At 42.4% G+C, this 16,588-nt stretch overlaps 1 protein-coding gene across 1 annotated transcript in view; it reads right to left on the bottom strand.

The window, feature by feature from the left end:
• The window catches only part of MAST4 (microtubule associated serine/threonine kinase family member 4), an 86,732-nt gene that overhangs the window by 29,986 nt on the left and 40,158 nt on the right, over positions 1-16,588 (bottom strand). Inside the window, exons 9-12 of the mRNA XM_015425083.1 lie at positions 14,712-14,779; positions 13,825-13,910; positions 5,271-5,479; positions 4,077-4,215 (exon numbers count right to left, since the gene is read on the bottom strand). Coding sequence (XP_015280569.1) covers positions 4,077-4,215; positions 5,271-5,479; positions 13,825-13,910; positions 14,712-14,779 — 502 coding nt within the window. The remainder of the gene's footprint in view (positions 1-4,076; positions 4,216-5,270; positions 5,480-13,824; positions 13,911-14,711; positions 14,780-16,588) is intronic.

Here is a 16,588-nt window from a genome sequence, read left to right as displayed (position 1 = left end):
TACCCCCCCCCCCAGTTTGCAGAAAAATGTGAAATCTGTCCTTTGCTAGGCAAAAATAGTACTCCAAGCTTGGTTCTGTCAGTAAAAGGCAGAGGGATGGGGCAGGGCTCCCTTTCCACACCCATCTTAGCCTTTGAGGAAGGAGTCACTGGGGAAAGGCCTGGCTAGGGTTGCCAGCTCTAGGTTGGGAAATTCCTGTAGATTTTGTGGCACAATCTGTGGAAGACAAGGTTTGGAGAGGGGAGAGGCCTCAGTCAGATATAATGCCATAAAGTCCACCATCCAGAGAATCAATTTTCTCCAGGGGGACAGATCTGTTATCTGGGGTTCAGTTGTAATTCTGCGAGATCTCCAGGTACCACCTGTAGTTCGGCAAACCTAGGCATGGAAGCAGCCTCTGGGTGGCTTGATACCACTTGCATGACTCAGGCTGCAGTCACACGGAACATTAGCCACGCTAGAGAGATGGAAGATAGGCGGATTTTCCGAGCACTATCACAACGCCACATCTGGGAAGCGTAGAGCTCCCGTGGCGAACCCGAGACTTCCCGCCGAAAATGTGGGGTAAAAAACTAGTACCTCCGAGGTACTAGTTTCCGGAAACCGTGGGGCAAGGGCGGGCGCCTGTTCGTGTTTCCGGTGGAATCCCGTGGCATCCAGCGCCTGCCCATGTCCTCTCACGAACAGGTTCCCCCCCCCCCAAGTCTCCACAGGATGCGCACAAGCACCCAACGGCGCACAAAGAGGCCCACAAAGAGGCCCCCTCCCACTGCAGCCAGGCTTGCCGCCTCTGGAGGGTCGCTATGGCCACTGTCGCACAGGCGGTTAGAGCGGCTGTGACGAGGGGCCCCACCTCCCCCTCCATTGGCTATGCCTCGGAGCTCTGTTGGGGTCCGGAAGCGTCTGTCGCCCTCTCCGGTAAGCCCACCACCCGCCTTCTGATGTGCAGATACGATTGCTCAGTCATGCGTATGCACAAACTTCAGTTTAAAAAAAAAATCCATCCCGTTTGCCACGGAAGCAGCGCCTAGCGATTGCTGGTGTGATCGCGCCGCACCGCTTCTTTGCCGCGCTGCAGGATCATCATGTGATCGGCCCCTGCCCCCTAACCACGGGACCTCGAAGGGACATCTGATCGCGCAACCGCGCGTTATTTTCCTCTGGGGCAAACAGCCACGCTTCCTCCCCACATTTTCCGGCCCGTGTGACCGGGGCCTCAGTTAGGCATGACCGCTAGCTACTGTTCCACAGCAGACACCCTATGCAAGCCAGTGTGGTAGAGCTTCAGAGTAGGGTCTGGGAGACCCAGGTTCAAATTGCCATCTTGCTGTGGAAGCTCACTGGGTGATTTTGGACCTGTCACATACTTTCAGCCTAACCTACCTCACAGGGTTGTTGTGTGTAGAGGAGAATAAGGAAGCTGCTTTGGTCCCCACTATGGAGAAAGGTGGGGTAAAACGAAGTAAACAAATAATAAATATAGCTGAAAATGGTAAGGAGATAAAAGGTTAGGTTGGTGAATGACTGAGGAGGAGAGAATGAGGCAGGGGAAGGGGAGAGGATATGGGGGTAGCCAGGGAAAAAGGAAAGAGGAAATAGCATAGGGAGGGGGGATAGAGGGGAGAGTGAAGTGCCATTTCTCTACCACGCAAGTAGGCCTGGCCCAGTGGCTGTCACTACAAAACTGGTCCACAGATTTCCTAGGAAGAGGCTGCTGAGGGGGGAGCTGAAGACAGAGGGGCAGATAAAAGTAGACTGTTAGGTGAGAGGATAGGGTTACCAACTCCAGGTTAGGAAATATCTGGAGATTTGGGGAGTGGAGTCTGGGGATGATGGTGTTTGAGGAGGGGAGGGACCTCAGAAGGGCATAATGTCATAGATTCCACTCTCCAAAGCTGTCATGGATCAGTCAGGCACAGCCAACCCTGAAGAGGCAGAGGACTCTGCGGAAGTGGAATGGGCAGACAAAGGAGTTCCCAACTCACAGTCACTTGCAGTCAACCTGCTGCAGAAAGCTACTGCGACCTTGCCAAGTAGTGATTCAGAGTCTGACAGTAGTTTCCCAGCTGTTGAGGCCTCTGGCTCAGAACCGGATAGCGTCCCACCACCCATCTTGCCTCCCTCATCTCCAGAACTGCTGGAGCGCAGACAGAGGCGGGTCTGCCATGAGATGCTGGAAAGAAGGTGGAGTGTGCAAGTAACAGCTCAGAGACATCTGGGTCTAGTTAGTAAGGAGGAGAGCGCACACACCTACATGATGCGACCCAGCTGCGAGATAAGCACCTCTGCCATAGAGGGAAAAGAGATGGAGAGATTGGCCATGGAAGCAACGTGTCATATTACTCCTGACCTTGCCATCACGGACCCTGACTCTGACTCGTGATTTTGACTCTTTGGACTGCATCTGGACCTTGACTTTTGGATCTGCCCCAAACCTGCTCCTGTTGTGAACTCCATGTGTGACCTAGGAACCGAACTCTGACCACACCGCACTGGATTGTGCCTTTGCCTTGCCTTGCTCACACCTGAGCTTTGGTACCCAACCAGATGCCTAGTAGGTACTAGGACAGTAGCAGCCAGTTCTATGGGAACTAGAGCTTCGTGATTCCGGGGGGGAGGGAGGGGCTGGAGATCACTTGGAATTACAACTGCTCTCCAGATGACAGGGATCAGTTCCTCTGGAAATTGGCAACCCTAGTTCCCATGGAGGAACACGCTGTTTTGGAGTGGACCCCATGGCATTATACCCTGCTGAGGTCACCCTGCCTGCCTTAAACCCTGCCTTTCAAGGCTCCACCCCAAAATCTCCAGGAATTTCCCAACCTTGAGCTGGCAACCCGAGGCAAGAAAAGGGGAGAGTCTATGGGGGCTTTCAGTAAACAGAAAATAGTGGGTATGGTTGCCAACCTCCGGGTGGTAACTAGAGATCTCCTGGGATTACAACTGATCTACAGTTCACAAGGAGAAAATGGCCACTTTGGAAAGTAGACTATGGCATTACACACCACTGAAGTCCCTCCCCTCCCAAACCCCACCCTCCTCAGGAAGTCTGAAAAGAGGAGAGGCTGTGGGGCTTTCAGGAAAGGGAAAGAAGAAATAGTGGGGTAGAGGGAAATGAGATGCCTCCTGCAAATCCTTGCAGATTCCCACTTGTATATTTTAATAATGAAGTTAGCCGAATCTGAGGTTACTTAAATCCGGAGACTGGAGCCATGAAGGGCCAAGATGGATCTTACAACAAACCTGAAAAGTGCCCCAAGTTTGCAGAAAAATCTCAAATCTAAATAGCCGTGTGTGGGGGGTAAAAACCCAAAAATGATAAGAGGACATTTAGCTTTAAGAAACAGAAGGCTTCAGTAGCTTTGGCTATGCAACCACCACATTCTAGGTTTGGTTTATATCAGTAAAAGGCATGGTGAGGGGGCAGGGTCCTTTCCAAGGATGTTTTGGCCCTTGAGAGAGGCCTCATCAGAGCCAGGTCTGATAGCAACAACTGGATGACTAGATACCACCCAACTTGCATGACTCACTTAGGCCTGGCTGCTGTTCAATAGCAGCTACCTTATGAAAGCCAGTGTGGTGTAACAGTTAAGAGATTCAGAGTAGGGTCTGGGAGACCCAGGTTCAAATCACCAATCTGCCATGGAAGCTTATTAGGTGATGTTTAGCCAGTCACACACTTTCAGCCTAACTTACCTCACAGAGTTGTTGTGAGCATAAAAAGGAGAATAGGAGAATGATGTAGGCTGCCTTGGTCCCCAGTGTACAGATAGGCAGGGTATAAATGAAGTAAATGAATAATATAGTTGAAGGTGGGAGGCAGACAAAAGGTAGGTAGGTGAATGGCTGACAAAGACAGAATGAGGCAGGGAAAGGGGAGAGGACATAGGGGTTGTCAGGAGGAGGTAAAGGGGAAATGTGGGAAGGAGGATACAAGAGAAAGTGATGTGCCCCTCCACAAGACTGAGGGTTCCCTAACACACAACTGGGCCTGGCCTAGCAGCCAGCACCACACAACTGGGCCAGTTTTTCTAGGTAGAGGCTAGTTTTCTTGTAGTTACATGCTATATACATACTTGTCTGGTTTCAAATCCCTGTGTACTATTCCATAATTGTGAAGGTACTCCAAAGCCAGAACAGTCTCTGCAAAATACATCCTGGCCATGTCTACAGGCAGAGGACCCATATTTTTCATTAAAGTAGCACAATCGCCACCTACAAAATAAAGAGCATTGAATGCAGGTTATTTCTCACTGAGATAACAGAAATACATGTTTCAATTTTGCACCTATAATTATGGACAGCATGCCCACAGGGGTATAAATAACCAAATGTGAACTGGAAAGTAACTAAAAATACCCTTTCACATAAACAGAATAAAAACATGATTTTAAAAACTGTTAATACCTACGATTAATTCTCTAATAGTACATATTAAACAAATTACTGCCACACAATTTAGGTGCATGCAGCATTTAAAAAATCCATACAGCATTTACTATACACAATTCTTTATATATAAATGTGGCCAAAAAGTAGTTACCTTATTCCATCATAAATGTCTAGCAATAAAGAATGGCTGTACTGTAAGCATGAAGCTATCTGGAGAAGAAAAGAATCCTTCCTGTGCAGTCCCAGCATATGCTGGAGGAAGGTACAATCTCTAGTGTAGATACATAGGGTTTATTCATATTTTTCCAGTGTTACATTATTATGTGACAAATTCCAGAGTGAAGTCATGTTATTCTATTGCACCAAAAACAAAAAGGCACTTTAAAGTCAAACAAATTGATTGTATCATCAGTGTTAGCAGACTAGAGTTCACTTCACCAGATACGTGAAGTGTGTCTTCAGTTGTCAGATATGTATACATTGATTAGAGGGGGGAAATGTAAATACTGGAGACAGAGTCAAAGGACAATGAAATGCAAGAGATTGTCTGTGACATTTTTATGCAAGGCTCAGATATATACAAGAAGCACAGTGACAGTTTACACCAGCAGTAATAGATTGTCATGATGGACATCTAGCAAAGAACTGAGCTTCGCACAGAACTCAAACTGTACATCTTGTATTTCATTGTCTTTTGACCTCCACTTTTTATAGTTTTTTCTATGCCAATCCACCACTATTGCGGCTATTTTAAGAGGTGGGCTGTAGCCCACAAAAGCTTATACCACAATAAATCTGTTAGTCCAAGGTGCCACAAGACTTCTTTTTATTTTTAGATTCTCAAGTGTTTGCCCTCAGATGCAAAACAAATACTGTACCTTCCACATACTCCATGACCATGCATAAATGGCGTCTAGTTTCAAAGGAACAATACATGCTGACTACAAATGGATTTTCTGCAAATGTCAGGATATCACGCTCAACAAAAGCCTGCTGAATCTGGTTTCGAAGAATGAGATTCTGTTTGTTGATCTTTTTCATGGCAAATCTCTGTCTCATTTCTTTATGCCTCACCAAATAAACAGCTCTGAAAAAGTCCAAGAAAAAGTGAAAAGGTATCAACATGGAATTGTATTATTACTTGTAATATTTTTTTTAAAGTTCTATAGGGCATATAACATTTGAATAGCAATTTCCAGAATTCAGTTTCAGACCACCTCAGTGAATCAACAACTGATAAATCCTATTACAATGCATATAATATGTATTTGGCATTACTCAGGGAAGATTTTTATGACATGGCACAATGCTGTAGTTAATCCTGATATCATCTGTTCTGCAATTGTGCATCTTATTTATGACTAAGCTCCATTCCTGATTTCTCAAGATGATATCACATATGAAATACAAAGGAGGCAGAATGGGAATTTCATGTGTAGACAGCTCCTCTTTACCAACTGTGAAAACATTACACTCACTGTCACTGACGTGACCCATGAACTGTATTTATTGGCTCTGGGGGAGATGAGCAGTGACTGAGTCAATCTTGAGTTAATAGCTACCTACATTATTAGCTTCTGATTAATTTATGCAGGAAAGCAATTAATAGTTTTATGATAATCTAGCCTGAGAAACAGAAGGGATAATAAAAATGTAATTGTTTAGAGCTGCTATTATTTCATTGAGGATTTAGTAAAAAGGAGCACACAAGATAAGATTTCTCTGAAACAATACGAGTGGTTACTCCTTTAAATACATCCTGGAGAAATGCGTACTGTTAGAAACCTTGCAACTGTTTATAGAGTCCGACAAGAAAAGGTGTATGGGAACCAATAAACATGTTGTTCATTTGATTTGTGCCCCCTTTTGCCTCAAAAAGGACAAGCTTTTAAAAATGCTGAAAGGTTGCCTTGCTCATTAATATGATTTATCATCTTGGTCTTTCTAGCCTCTTCTCATATCACGAGTTAAAGTTCTCCTGTTACTATTGTAGGATAATTTCTTGAAATATTTTTCTTGAATCTCTGTCAACAGAGTTTCTGTTTTAATGTATGGCAGCCAAAACCGATTGTACAATATTGAAACTGGGATAGCATTGCCTCGGGCAGAATATCCTACCCTTTTGGTACCTCGTACATTTACACTTTAGAACACACCATGCCTCTCCCAACATGGAGCCATTCTTATCGTTTGGCACTCTACCTCCCCCACCCCACCCCACCCCAATTTTTTAAACACTGTGTGCTGTCTTTCAATTCCTTCAGTTTGCCCCATTCTTCCCCAAAGTTCAGACTGTCTTCCCTTTGATTTCAGTCCTTTCGTTCTTTATCTACAGTGTAAAATGCTATTACACTGGACATTATGAGTGTCATATATTTATAAAAATAATAAGATGACAGGGAGGGTGGGAAAGAGAAAAAGAACCACTGATCAAGTTTCAATTACTGTATTTTTGTGTCTAGGATACGACATTCAGACTCACTGTGTGAAATAGCAAGCATGTTATACACTGGGCAGAGAAGGACTGCTCAAGCAACCTAATGGACATTCAACATAAAATGCCATATACAATATACTACACACTTCATCAGGATTTTGGGTGATGACCTATTTCTCCCCCACTAACAAAGTAAAAGAGAAACAACACAGCAGATGGCACTATAGAACAAATACTATGGTACTCTATAAGGCAGAAAACCTACTGGAACAAACAAAACAATCTCTACCAAGATCCTACTGGGTTCTTCTAGTCCCCTAGCAACCAACACCAACAATAGAAAGCCAGAGCAAACAATGCTTCTTTGGGGAAATAACACTACAGGAAGAAATCAGAGATTCCTCCCAACCCTGCATTCATACAATAAATAGTTTTGTCCGAACTGGCATGTAGTGGAGAGGAAAGAAATTCAGGATGCTGAACAACAAAGTCGTATTTGAAATCCTTTTATTAGCCTACAGTCTGTATGAAATCTTAATGTCAGTTTGATTGCCTATTAGCAACTCTGCACTTTTATTGCCACATATCAGGTACATTAAAAATTAATACTGATTCTCAGTGAGAGTTTCCCATATCATTGACTAATGCTGATTCTTTCCTAGTCTGACTTGCTTTTTCTTCTTCTTCACTCTTTCACTTTCATTGTTATATTTCCACATTTATTTACTTTTCCTGTTTCTGATATGGTATTATTTTCTAAAAAATATGTTGAGAAACACTTGCTTAAAAGGCCAGGATTCAGACATGTGCATGCAGGAAAGAACCACATACAGAGGAGGGCAACCGAGATGATTCAGGGATTGGAGCACCTTCCCTGTGAGGAAAGGCTGAAGAGTCCGGGACTTTTCAGTTTAGAAAAGAGATGACTTGGGGGGGGGGGCATGATAGAGGTGTATAAAATAGAGGAGGTGTGTGTGGGGGGGGGGGGGGCGGACATGATAGAGGTTGATGAAATTATGCATGGGATGAAGAGAGTTGACAAAGAGAAATTTTCTCCCTCTCCCAAAATACTAGAACTTGAGAGCATCCAGTGAAATTGATGGGCAGTAAGTTCAGGACACACAAAAGGAAATACTACTTTACACAGAGAGTGATTAAAATGCGGAATTCACTGCCAGAGAATGTAGTGATGGCCACAGGAATAAACAGCTTTAGAAGGGTATTAGCGATATCATGGGGGAAAACTCTATCAATGGCTACTAGCCACAGTGCCAGGAGCCAGGAGGCAACATCAAGGGGAGGTCTCAGCCTCTATGCCCTGTTGTTGGCTGTCTGGAGGCTGACCACTGTGTAAGACAGGATGCTGGACTTGATGGACCAGTGGTCTGATCCAGCAGGTGTCTTCTTATGTTTCTTTTCTCCATCATATCATTTGCTTTTCATCCAGAAAAACTTGCTGTTAAATTCTTTGCAACAGTGTAACTCCCAGAGCAGGAGTTTATTTTTAAAAGGGATATAGTACCACAATAGCAAAACATTTTTAATCCACCCTCATACATAATGGTGCAGGTTTATCATGCAAATTCTAAAATGTGGTTGTTGTAGGGTTTGAGGTGGAAAAGGCCTTTTTGTTCTCTCGACAGAAGCAGTCCTCAGTCAGAACATAAACCCATTTGGAAAGCACATTTATTTCTAATGTTTAATAAAATCATACCATTAGCAGAGACTGAATTTGGAACCTCATCACCTACAGCAATGGTCCTCAGCCTTTGGGCAGGACCCTTGGGTGGTTTAAAGAATCTCTTTGGCTGGGCCACAAGTCTCCTAGAGAGTAGCCATTCTCCTCTCAACCTTTTAAAAAGACTTCTTGTACTGAGACAACAAAAGTGCTGTGCTTCTTGCCTCTGTTTCCATGGATGATGAGAAAAACAGCTGTCAACAAGGTGAGGTCAGTGGTAGAGAGGATTCCTCCATGGCTCTGCCTTTGGGCTCATTCTTTACTGCAGTAGAACCCCATTTTATGTTTCTTGCCTCCAGCTCTTTTGGTCTGCTGCCTACAGTCCTAGTCTAGATAGTAAGAACTCTGGCTCTCTTTTCGTCACATAACTCTGATGACCAGGGGTCATTTCGTAGAAAAAGAGCTAGGGGAACTCATTAGCATAACTAATTAGCATATGCCACACCCCCTGACATCACCGGAAGTGTGTCATAAGGCCACAACCACCACTCAGTTAGTCTTAGTCTTAAAGGTTAGTCTTAAAGGTGCTATTTGAACTCTTGGACTATTTTGCAGCAACAGACTAACACAGCTGCCTCAGGGAAGCTCCTGGATGGGGCTGGGAGTCCTTGCGGAGGCCACGTGGAGTGGCCTCGGCCAGGCAGAGGGGGAGGACGCCAACTTACCCTCCTGCTTCTTCCTCCTTCTGCAACAGAATGAGGCTGGAAGCAGGGGGTGGCCGGAAGAAGGGGGTGGGGCTTCGTCGTGTGCCCCACCCCCTGCACCTCACCCGGGGGAACTGCGATCCCCCGCAATCCCCCCCGAATCGACCTCTGCTGATGATACATGACTTCCTGTCACGAGCTTGTAGCTCCCATGTTCATTAGGTCCCAGGTCTGAAAGGGGTGTAGACAAATGAGCTATAGTATTTATCTCTACAAAGCATATGATACTTTTGTATGTGCCTCGTAAAATACATCCTCTACTAGATTATGATGAGATATACTGAGGGGAAGTTACCCCGGGAGAGTGGGGTAAAAATCTAATAAATAAATTAAAAAAAATAATAACAGGAACATATCCAGGAATATCAAACTGCTCACCATTTTCAAAAACTTTGTAGGAACATTCCAAAAGAGACTGAACTATCACTAGTCCTCCCAAGCCTCAACAAACTTTCAGCAAGTAATAGAAATCAAGTCATTATTTTATGCAAGCATCAGCACCAAACTATTATTTCACAGCCAGGCACTAATATTCACAGAGTTGTGAGAAGTGATTCCAAACTCCAGCATACAATTGCTGCAATTACATAACTCAAGAAGAAATGAGAAAGGAGTGGCTACTGAAGCTAATTCACAAAATCAGGCTGATGGGTGATTTGGCTACTCCAGCAATTGTGAATGGAGCTTTTGGTCCAATTTTGGAACATTTTAAAGAGAGAAAACGTGTTACATTTGCAACGAGAAACAATTATACAGGCAAAAATGGAAGATTTGGCTTGAAGAAAAAGTCTAAGACAGCTTGTGAAGCCAGTAATGACTTGGCCAGCATCTGACATGTTTACTGATTCACAGCTTGTTTAACTTCTTGTATATTCCCAACCATCCATTCCTTGGTGTACCTCATCTTCTTTAAAGCCATTTAATTACATCACAAATGAATTTACTCATCCAATTATGAGGCAGAATTCTAAAAAAAGTTATGTATTGAAACTTTTAAAAGGTTCAGGTTTAAGCTCATCAAGATTAATATATCTGACAAATTCCTGCCAAAATATGCCAAGACAAACAATTATATTTTGAAAGAAAGCCTTTTAGCTCACTAATGAAGACACCAAAATCCAAAGCAGAATCAAACAAGCAAATTGACCAGTTTACAAAAATGCTATAAATACACTTGCTCAATAACAATACTTTTTTCATTATACCTTTTGAAGGAATAGAATGTTATACAACCATAATACAAACATTAATGAGCTACATCATAAAAATATACCCAATGACATTCAGGAATATAAATCAATGAACCGTAAGCATGAGCTCACTCATTTATGTTACTTCAGAAAATTAATGACCTGGAAAACACTGAAAGAAAAAATATTGTTCCACAACAACATTAACTTTATTTTCCGTTTATACCAGTAATAAAAAAAATGATGTGCCTATGAAGCACTTTACTGCTTTGCATTCACAAAAGAAGCAGGCATTATTGTTTAATTATACTAAAATTCTTAGGCACTCAGGTATTAATGTATTTTTCAATTCAGATCAAGTGAGGTAATTTCTTTGACAGAACAATGCTGCTGACCAAAATGCTGACCTTTTAAACTCACTGCTAATAACTATTACTATAATAAATGGTGAAAATGGTGGTTCTAAACTGGGCTTAGGGTTCCTTTCTTGAATAAGCATGGGTCCTGTAAGGGAAGATATTGTCTCACTAACCTGCTAGTGTTCTTTGAGGGGGTAAACAAACATGTGGATAAGGGGGACCCAACAGATGTTGTTTACCTTGACTTCCAGAAAGCTTTTGATAAAACATTCCTCATCAAAGGGTCCTAAGTAAGCTCAATAGTCATGGGATAAAAGGACAAGTCATCTTGTGAATCAAAAACTGGGTAATTAATAGGAAACAGAGTGAGTCTAAATGGGCAATTTTCACAGTGGAGGGTGGTAAGCAGTGGAGTACTGCAGGGCTCAGTGCTGGGTTCAATTATTTTAACTTGTTCATTAATGATTTGGAGTTGGAAATAAGCAGTGAGGTGGCTAAATTCGTGGATGACACGAAATTGTTCAGGGTGGTAAGAACCAGGTGTCCGATTCCCCATGCATTCGAATAAATCCACGGTTGATGAACAAAGTAGAATTTATTGTAAAGCGATGATAGATCAGGAACACAAAAATTGTTAGGAATGACTACAAGTCTCATAGGAAAACATAATAAAGGAACTTGAATCTGAGTAGGACCAATGATCCTAATTCCCGCTGGCGGGAAGGCAGATAAAACTAGCGCCCAATTCCTTGGGAACACAACGGTTCTACAACATAAACATAAGGTCTGTTCTCATGCACGAAATACATAATAAGCGAAGCAACGCCATAACTCCATCCCACCTCCAGCTGGTTGACCTTGAGCAGTTCCGCAGATGTAGCAAGCAAAAGACAGTAAACACCTATACAGGAGGATACAGTGGGGGGGGGGATGACCAGAATACAAGGAAGCATGTAGAATAGAAAATACAACTTAATGGCAGCTTGCTGACACCAGGGAGGATTGTGAGGCACTCCAAAGAAATCTGTCAAGGATGGGTGAGTGAGTATCAACGTGGCAAATGGTGTTCAGTGTGGCCAAGTGCAAAGTGATGCACATTAGGGCCAAAAATCCTAACTATAAATACACATTGATGGGGTCTGAACTGGCAGAGACTGACCAAGAGACTGGAGACAGTGTGCAACTGCAAATAAATGGCCAATGCTATGCTAGGGATTATTAGGAGGGGAACTGAAAACAAATCAGCCAGTATCATAATGTCTCTGTATACACTGATGGTGCAACCTCATTTGGAATACTGTGTACAATTCTGGTCACCACACCTCAGAAAGGATATTATAGCATTGGAAAAAGTGCAGAAAAGGGCAACTAGAATGATAAAAAGGTTGGAACACTTTCCCTATGAAGAAAGGTTAAAACGACTCTTTAGCTTGGAGAAACGATAGCTGAGGGGTGACATGATAGAGGTTGACAAGATTATGCATGGGATAGAGCAGGTAGAGAAAGAAATACTTTTCTCCCTTTCTAACAATACAAGAACTCGTGGACACGCAATGAAATTGCTGAGCAGTCGGGTTAGAACGAATAAAAGTACTTCTTCACCCAAAGAGTGATTGAAATATGGAATTCACTGCCACAGGAGGCGGTAGCAGCTACAAGCATGGCCGGCTTCAAGAGGGAATTGGATAAACATATGGAGTAGAAGCATCAGTGGCTATTAGCTACAAGATATAGATAGGAACTCTGGGTTTGGGGCATGTGATGCTCTGTATTCTTGGTGCTTGGGGGTGGCAACAGTGGGAGGGCTTCTAGTGTCCTGGACCCACTGGTGGACCTCCTGATGGCACGTGGTATTTTTAATGTAAGCCTCCCTGAGCCTGCTTCAGCGTGGAGGGTGGGGTATAAATTGAACTAATAAATAAATATAAATAAATTTTTGGCCACTGTGTGACAGAGTGTTGGACTGGATAGGCCATTGGCCTGATCCAGCATTGGCTTCTCTTATGTTCTTATGGAAGCCATGCAACCATCCGTCTCCACATATGAAACACACATGACACAAGCCAAACATTCTGTATTTTGTTCTTAGCCATACCTGCCATAGCTTATAGTCACTTTCTTAAATAGGAAGCCTCATTAGAAGCCTTTTAGAATCCCTGTTTTAAACAAAGTGCCAGTCTTAAAGATCAATCTACAAGTAATCTGCCATATACTAGACTTCAAATTCAAACCTTGCCCTTTTATGTCCTCAACAAATTAACACACTGAATTAAAACTAAGGCAGCTGAGATGCCTTTTTAGGAACACCAGTAAGATTTTAAACCTCAAATTTCTTAAGTGCAAGACTAGGTCTAATGGGTGGAAATTACAAGGGAGTCGTTACCGGCTAAATATCAGGAGAAACACCCTAACAGTCTGCCTCAGGGGGTGGTGGATGCTCCTTCGCTGGATGTTTTCAAGCGGAGGCTGGACGACCATCTTTCGGGTATGTTGTAGGTATGTAGGGCTATCTTTTGGCTATGCTCCTGCAGACTGCAAGGGGTTGGACTAGATGACCTGCAAAGTCCTTTCCAATTCTAACATTCTATGATTCTAAGTGTAGAATTTTAGAATGCACTTATCTATGCCAGCTTTTAAAATAGTAGTAGTCCTACTACTGCACCTTTTATAACTCTCATTTCAAAAAGCAGCAGCTGAAAAACACTATTTTTACAAGGTTTGTTGTTTACATCTAATTATATCTGTTTATTTCTTACATTGCCATCCAAGTAGTGACAGCTTCAAAATTTTAAACATCAATAGTGTTGAGAATCTAGTCTTCTGAATCTACTCATTTCTATTTTCCATAGGAGTATCTTTAGCTTTCTTTCAAAGAGAAATGATTTTTGGCATATTAAAAAAGTAAAATTACATGTAGAATATAAATACTGATTTAAGGGCATATATTGTTTTATAGTAAAATATATAATATCACCTAAAAACTATGAGAGCCTTATATACTCACCCATATGCTCCATTACTGATCAGTTTAATGGTTTCAAAATCACTTTCACGAGGCTTCCGCTGAAGTTTAAGAGACGTATTGGAACTCTTCAAAATGAATATGACAAAGAGATCTAGTTACATGAGTCCCAGAACATTTAATATGCAATATTAATATGCAGATTGGAACCATAGTTTTAGCCAAGCAGTCACAGGTCCTAAACTCAATGCTTTTAATAGACTTCCTTACATGCTGTCATTCAACCAAGTATCATCAGCACCAATATTAAGAGTGCAGCTGACCTATTGCATCACAGGGATAAATGAAAGTCTTTTGAATTCTTTTCTTAGGATATTTCTAACCTCTTCTAAACCAACAGAAATCTGCTAATTTGTCTACAAATATTTACTTTAAAAATATCCAGAGTGGTTCACAATATCCGTTAGCCTAGAACTGGAATTTTGGAATGGCTTAATGTATATTGGTATTTTTTGTTATCATATAATTACTTGCTGTTTCACAAATTCCATTCTTTTTAAAAAAGAAATAATGGAGGAAAACTTCAAAAAATTCTGGATTCATTTACAAAACTGTAGTACAAGTATCAATCCTCATATATTTCACCCACTTTCTTTCAATACTGTATGTGTGTGGGTGTGTGTATACACATACTATATATATATTAGCTGTTGTAGATTTTCCGGGTTGTATGGCCGTAGTATAACCTCCTCAGAGGTATAACACAGAAAGGCCGTAGAGAGTACTCATTTTATTTTATTGTTATATAGTCAAATTATATAATGTGCCATAAAAAAGAAGTCTTTGATTGTAACTAAATAACACCATAGTCAATCATTTATTTTAAGTTCAGTGCAATAAAACATAAGCCAATGTAACATAAGACTTACACTAATTGATTCATCTGTTTCTGGAGTTGCTGCTGTCCCACTGTCATAGTTAGCTAGCTGAGCTATTTCTACAAATAAAAACAAAAACCTACTTTCAATATACAGTTTGCACACTCATTAAAATGCTGAAGTACAAGAGGGAGACAGCTAGTTTTCAAGGTTGTTCCGGAGAATTATTGTAGATTAAAATTCAATTTTTAAATATGTCCCACTATTAGCTGCTGTAGATTTTCCGGGTTGTATGGCCATGGTCTTGGCATTGTAGGACTTTGACACAGAGAGTACTCCATCTTTCTGTGTTATACCTCTGAGGATGCCAGTCACAGCTACTGGCAAAACGTCAAGTCCTACAATGCCATGGCCATACAACCCGGAAAATCTACAGCAGCTAATGAACTCTGGCCGTGAAAGCCGTCGACAACATAATGTCCCACTATGTTCAAAAGTAATGGAATTTTGTTAGTATTCTAGCTTTGACGATGCTTGAGGGCCTGGCATAATTTCAAATAATGTAACATTTGAAGACTGCTATTTTTCAGTACTATTTTTAATTAATAAACACTTTCTCCAGAGCATGCTTAAAATAGAAGGCCTCTGTGAACTTGAAAGGCACATTTCTGCAGGTTTTCCTGCTCCAGGAGACTTTTAAAAACATTAAGAGGAATCAGTTATTTTATATACTATGTATATCTTAGTAGCTACTTGGGAACAGTTTTGCCTAAATGCAGTAATGATCCTGTCTGGGTGCTTAAAATGTGGATATAGGAATAATTAACTGTCTTACAGGCTTCCTTGTTTCACACTGTGTATTAAACACACTATTCAGGTTAAAAGGATCTCCGTAAATACTTAAGAGGTTTACTAGGGCCCCTGCCACACGGCAGGGGAAAAGCCTCTAAAGGCGCAGCTTTTAAAAGCCGCGCCAACGTTGAGACGTCGCGGCGGGATCCCATGGATCCCCTGGCCGTGGCGCCTTTTCTCCCCGGCACGATCAAACGCCGGGGAGAAAACACGGCCCTGACCGGGAGCCGGCCGAACTGCGCATGTCGGAGCATGCGCAGTTTGGCTACAGGCCGGGGTTGTGCCGGCGCAAGGACGCGCCGGCGATCAAACGCCCGGCTTGCCGCGCAGCTTCCCCATGAACTACCAAGGTAGGTGGTTGCAAGTTGCAGCAGATTTTCACGGGGAAGGGCCAGTTCGGGTACGGAAGCAGGACGCTTCCCAGATGTTGTGGTGTGATTGTGCCGGTTTGCTCCGCCCCCGAACTGTCCCGCTCCCAGTCCAAATCGCCTAGTGTGAACGGGACCTAGGATTTTCAACTGCTCAGAATGTCTTCTGGTTTCCGAAAATTCAAAAGAATACAAGTTGCGTGTTACTTCTCAGCTTTCAAATGGCCTTCACAACTTTTTAAAAAGAATTATCTATGTATTTATTTCTGAAATGTTTATGTTGCTTCTCCAGAGCCCTGTTTGATTAGACGTAGGATTTTCTTTTTGATATTAAATAGCTGAACACAACACAGAGTGGCATGCATCAGTATGTCTACCTGCTGCAGCATATTGTGTCAGATAAGCAGAGCTTGTTAGGCCTACCCACTACAATGTGTTAGTGTGATGGATGGACTGCACTTTTTAAATGCATAGAAGTGCTGTAAAAACAGCTAAAGGACTGTAAAGCGTTAATTCTTCACAAAAGCTGAGAGCCTTGAGTGACAGACTGCTCCAAGCAATCGGATTGGTTAGCATCAGCTGAACAGAGAAAGACTTCTGAACTGGATGCTGAAGAGAATTCAATCTGATTCCAGCCTTAGCTGAGAGCAGTTTAACACAGACAGAGAACTGGGGGAAAGTTGGAAAGAAAGTTTGGGAAGTAGGGAA

The sequence above is a fragment of the Gekko japonicus genome, unplaced genomic scaffold (assembly GCF_001447785.1).
Source record: "Gekko japonicus isolate JY-2015 unplaced genomic scaffold, Gekko_japonicus_V1.1 scaffold3093, whole genome shotgun sequence".
NCBI lineage: Eukaryota > Metazoa > Chordata > Lepidosauria > Squamata > Gekkonidae > Gekko > Gekko japonicus.
This window is presented reverse-complemented; position numbering and strand designations above follow the sequence as displayed.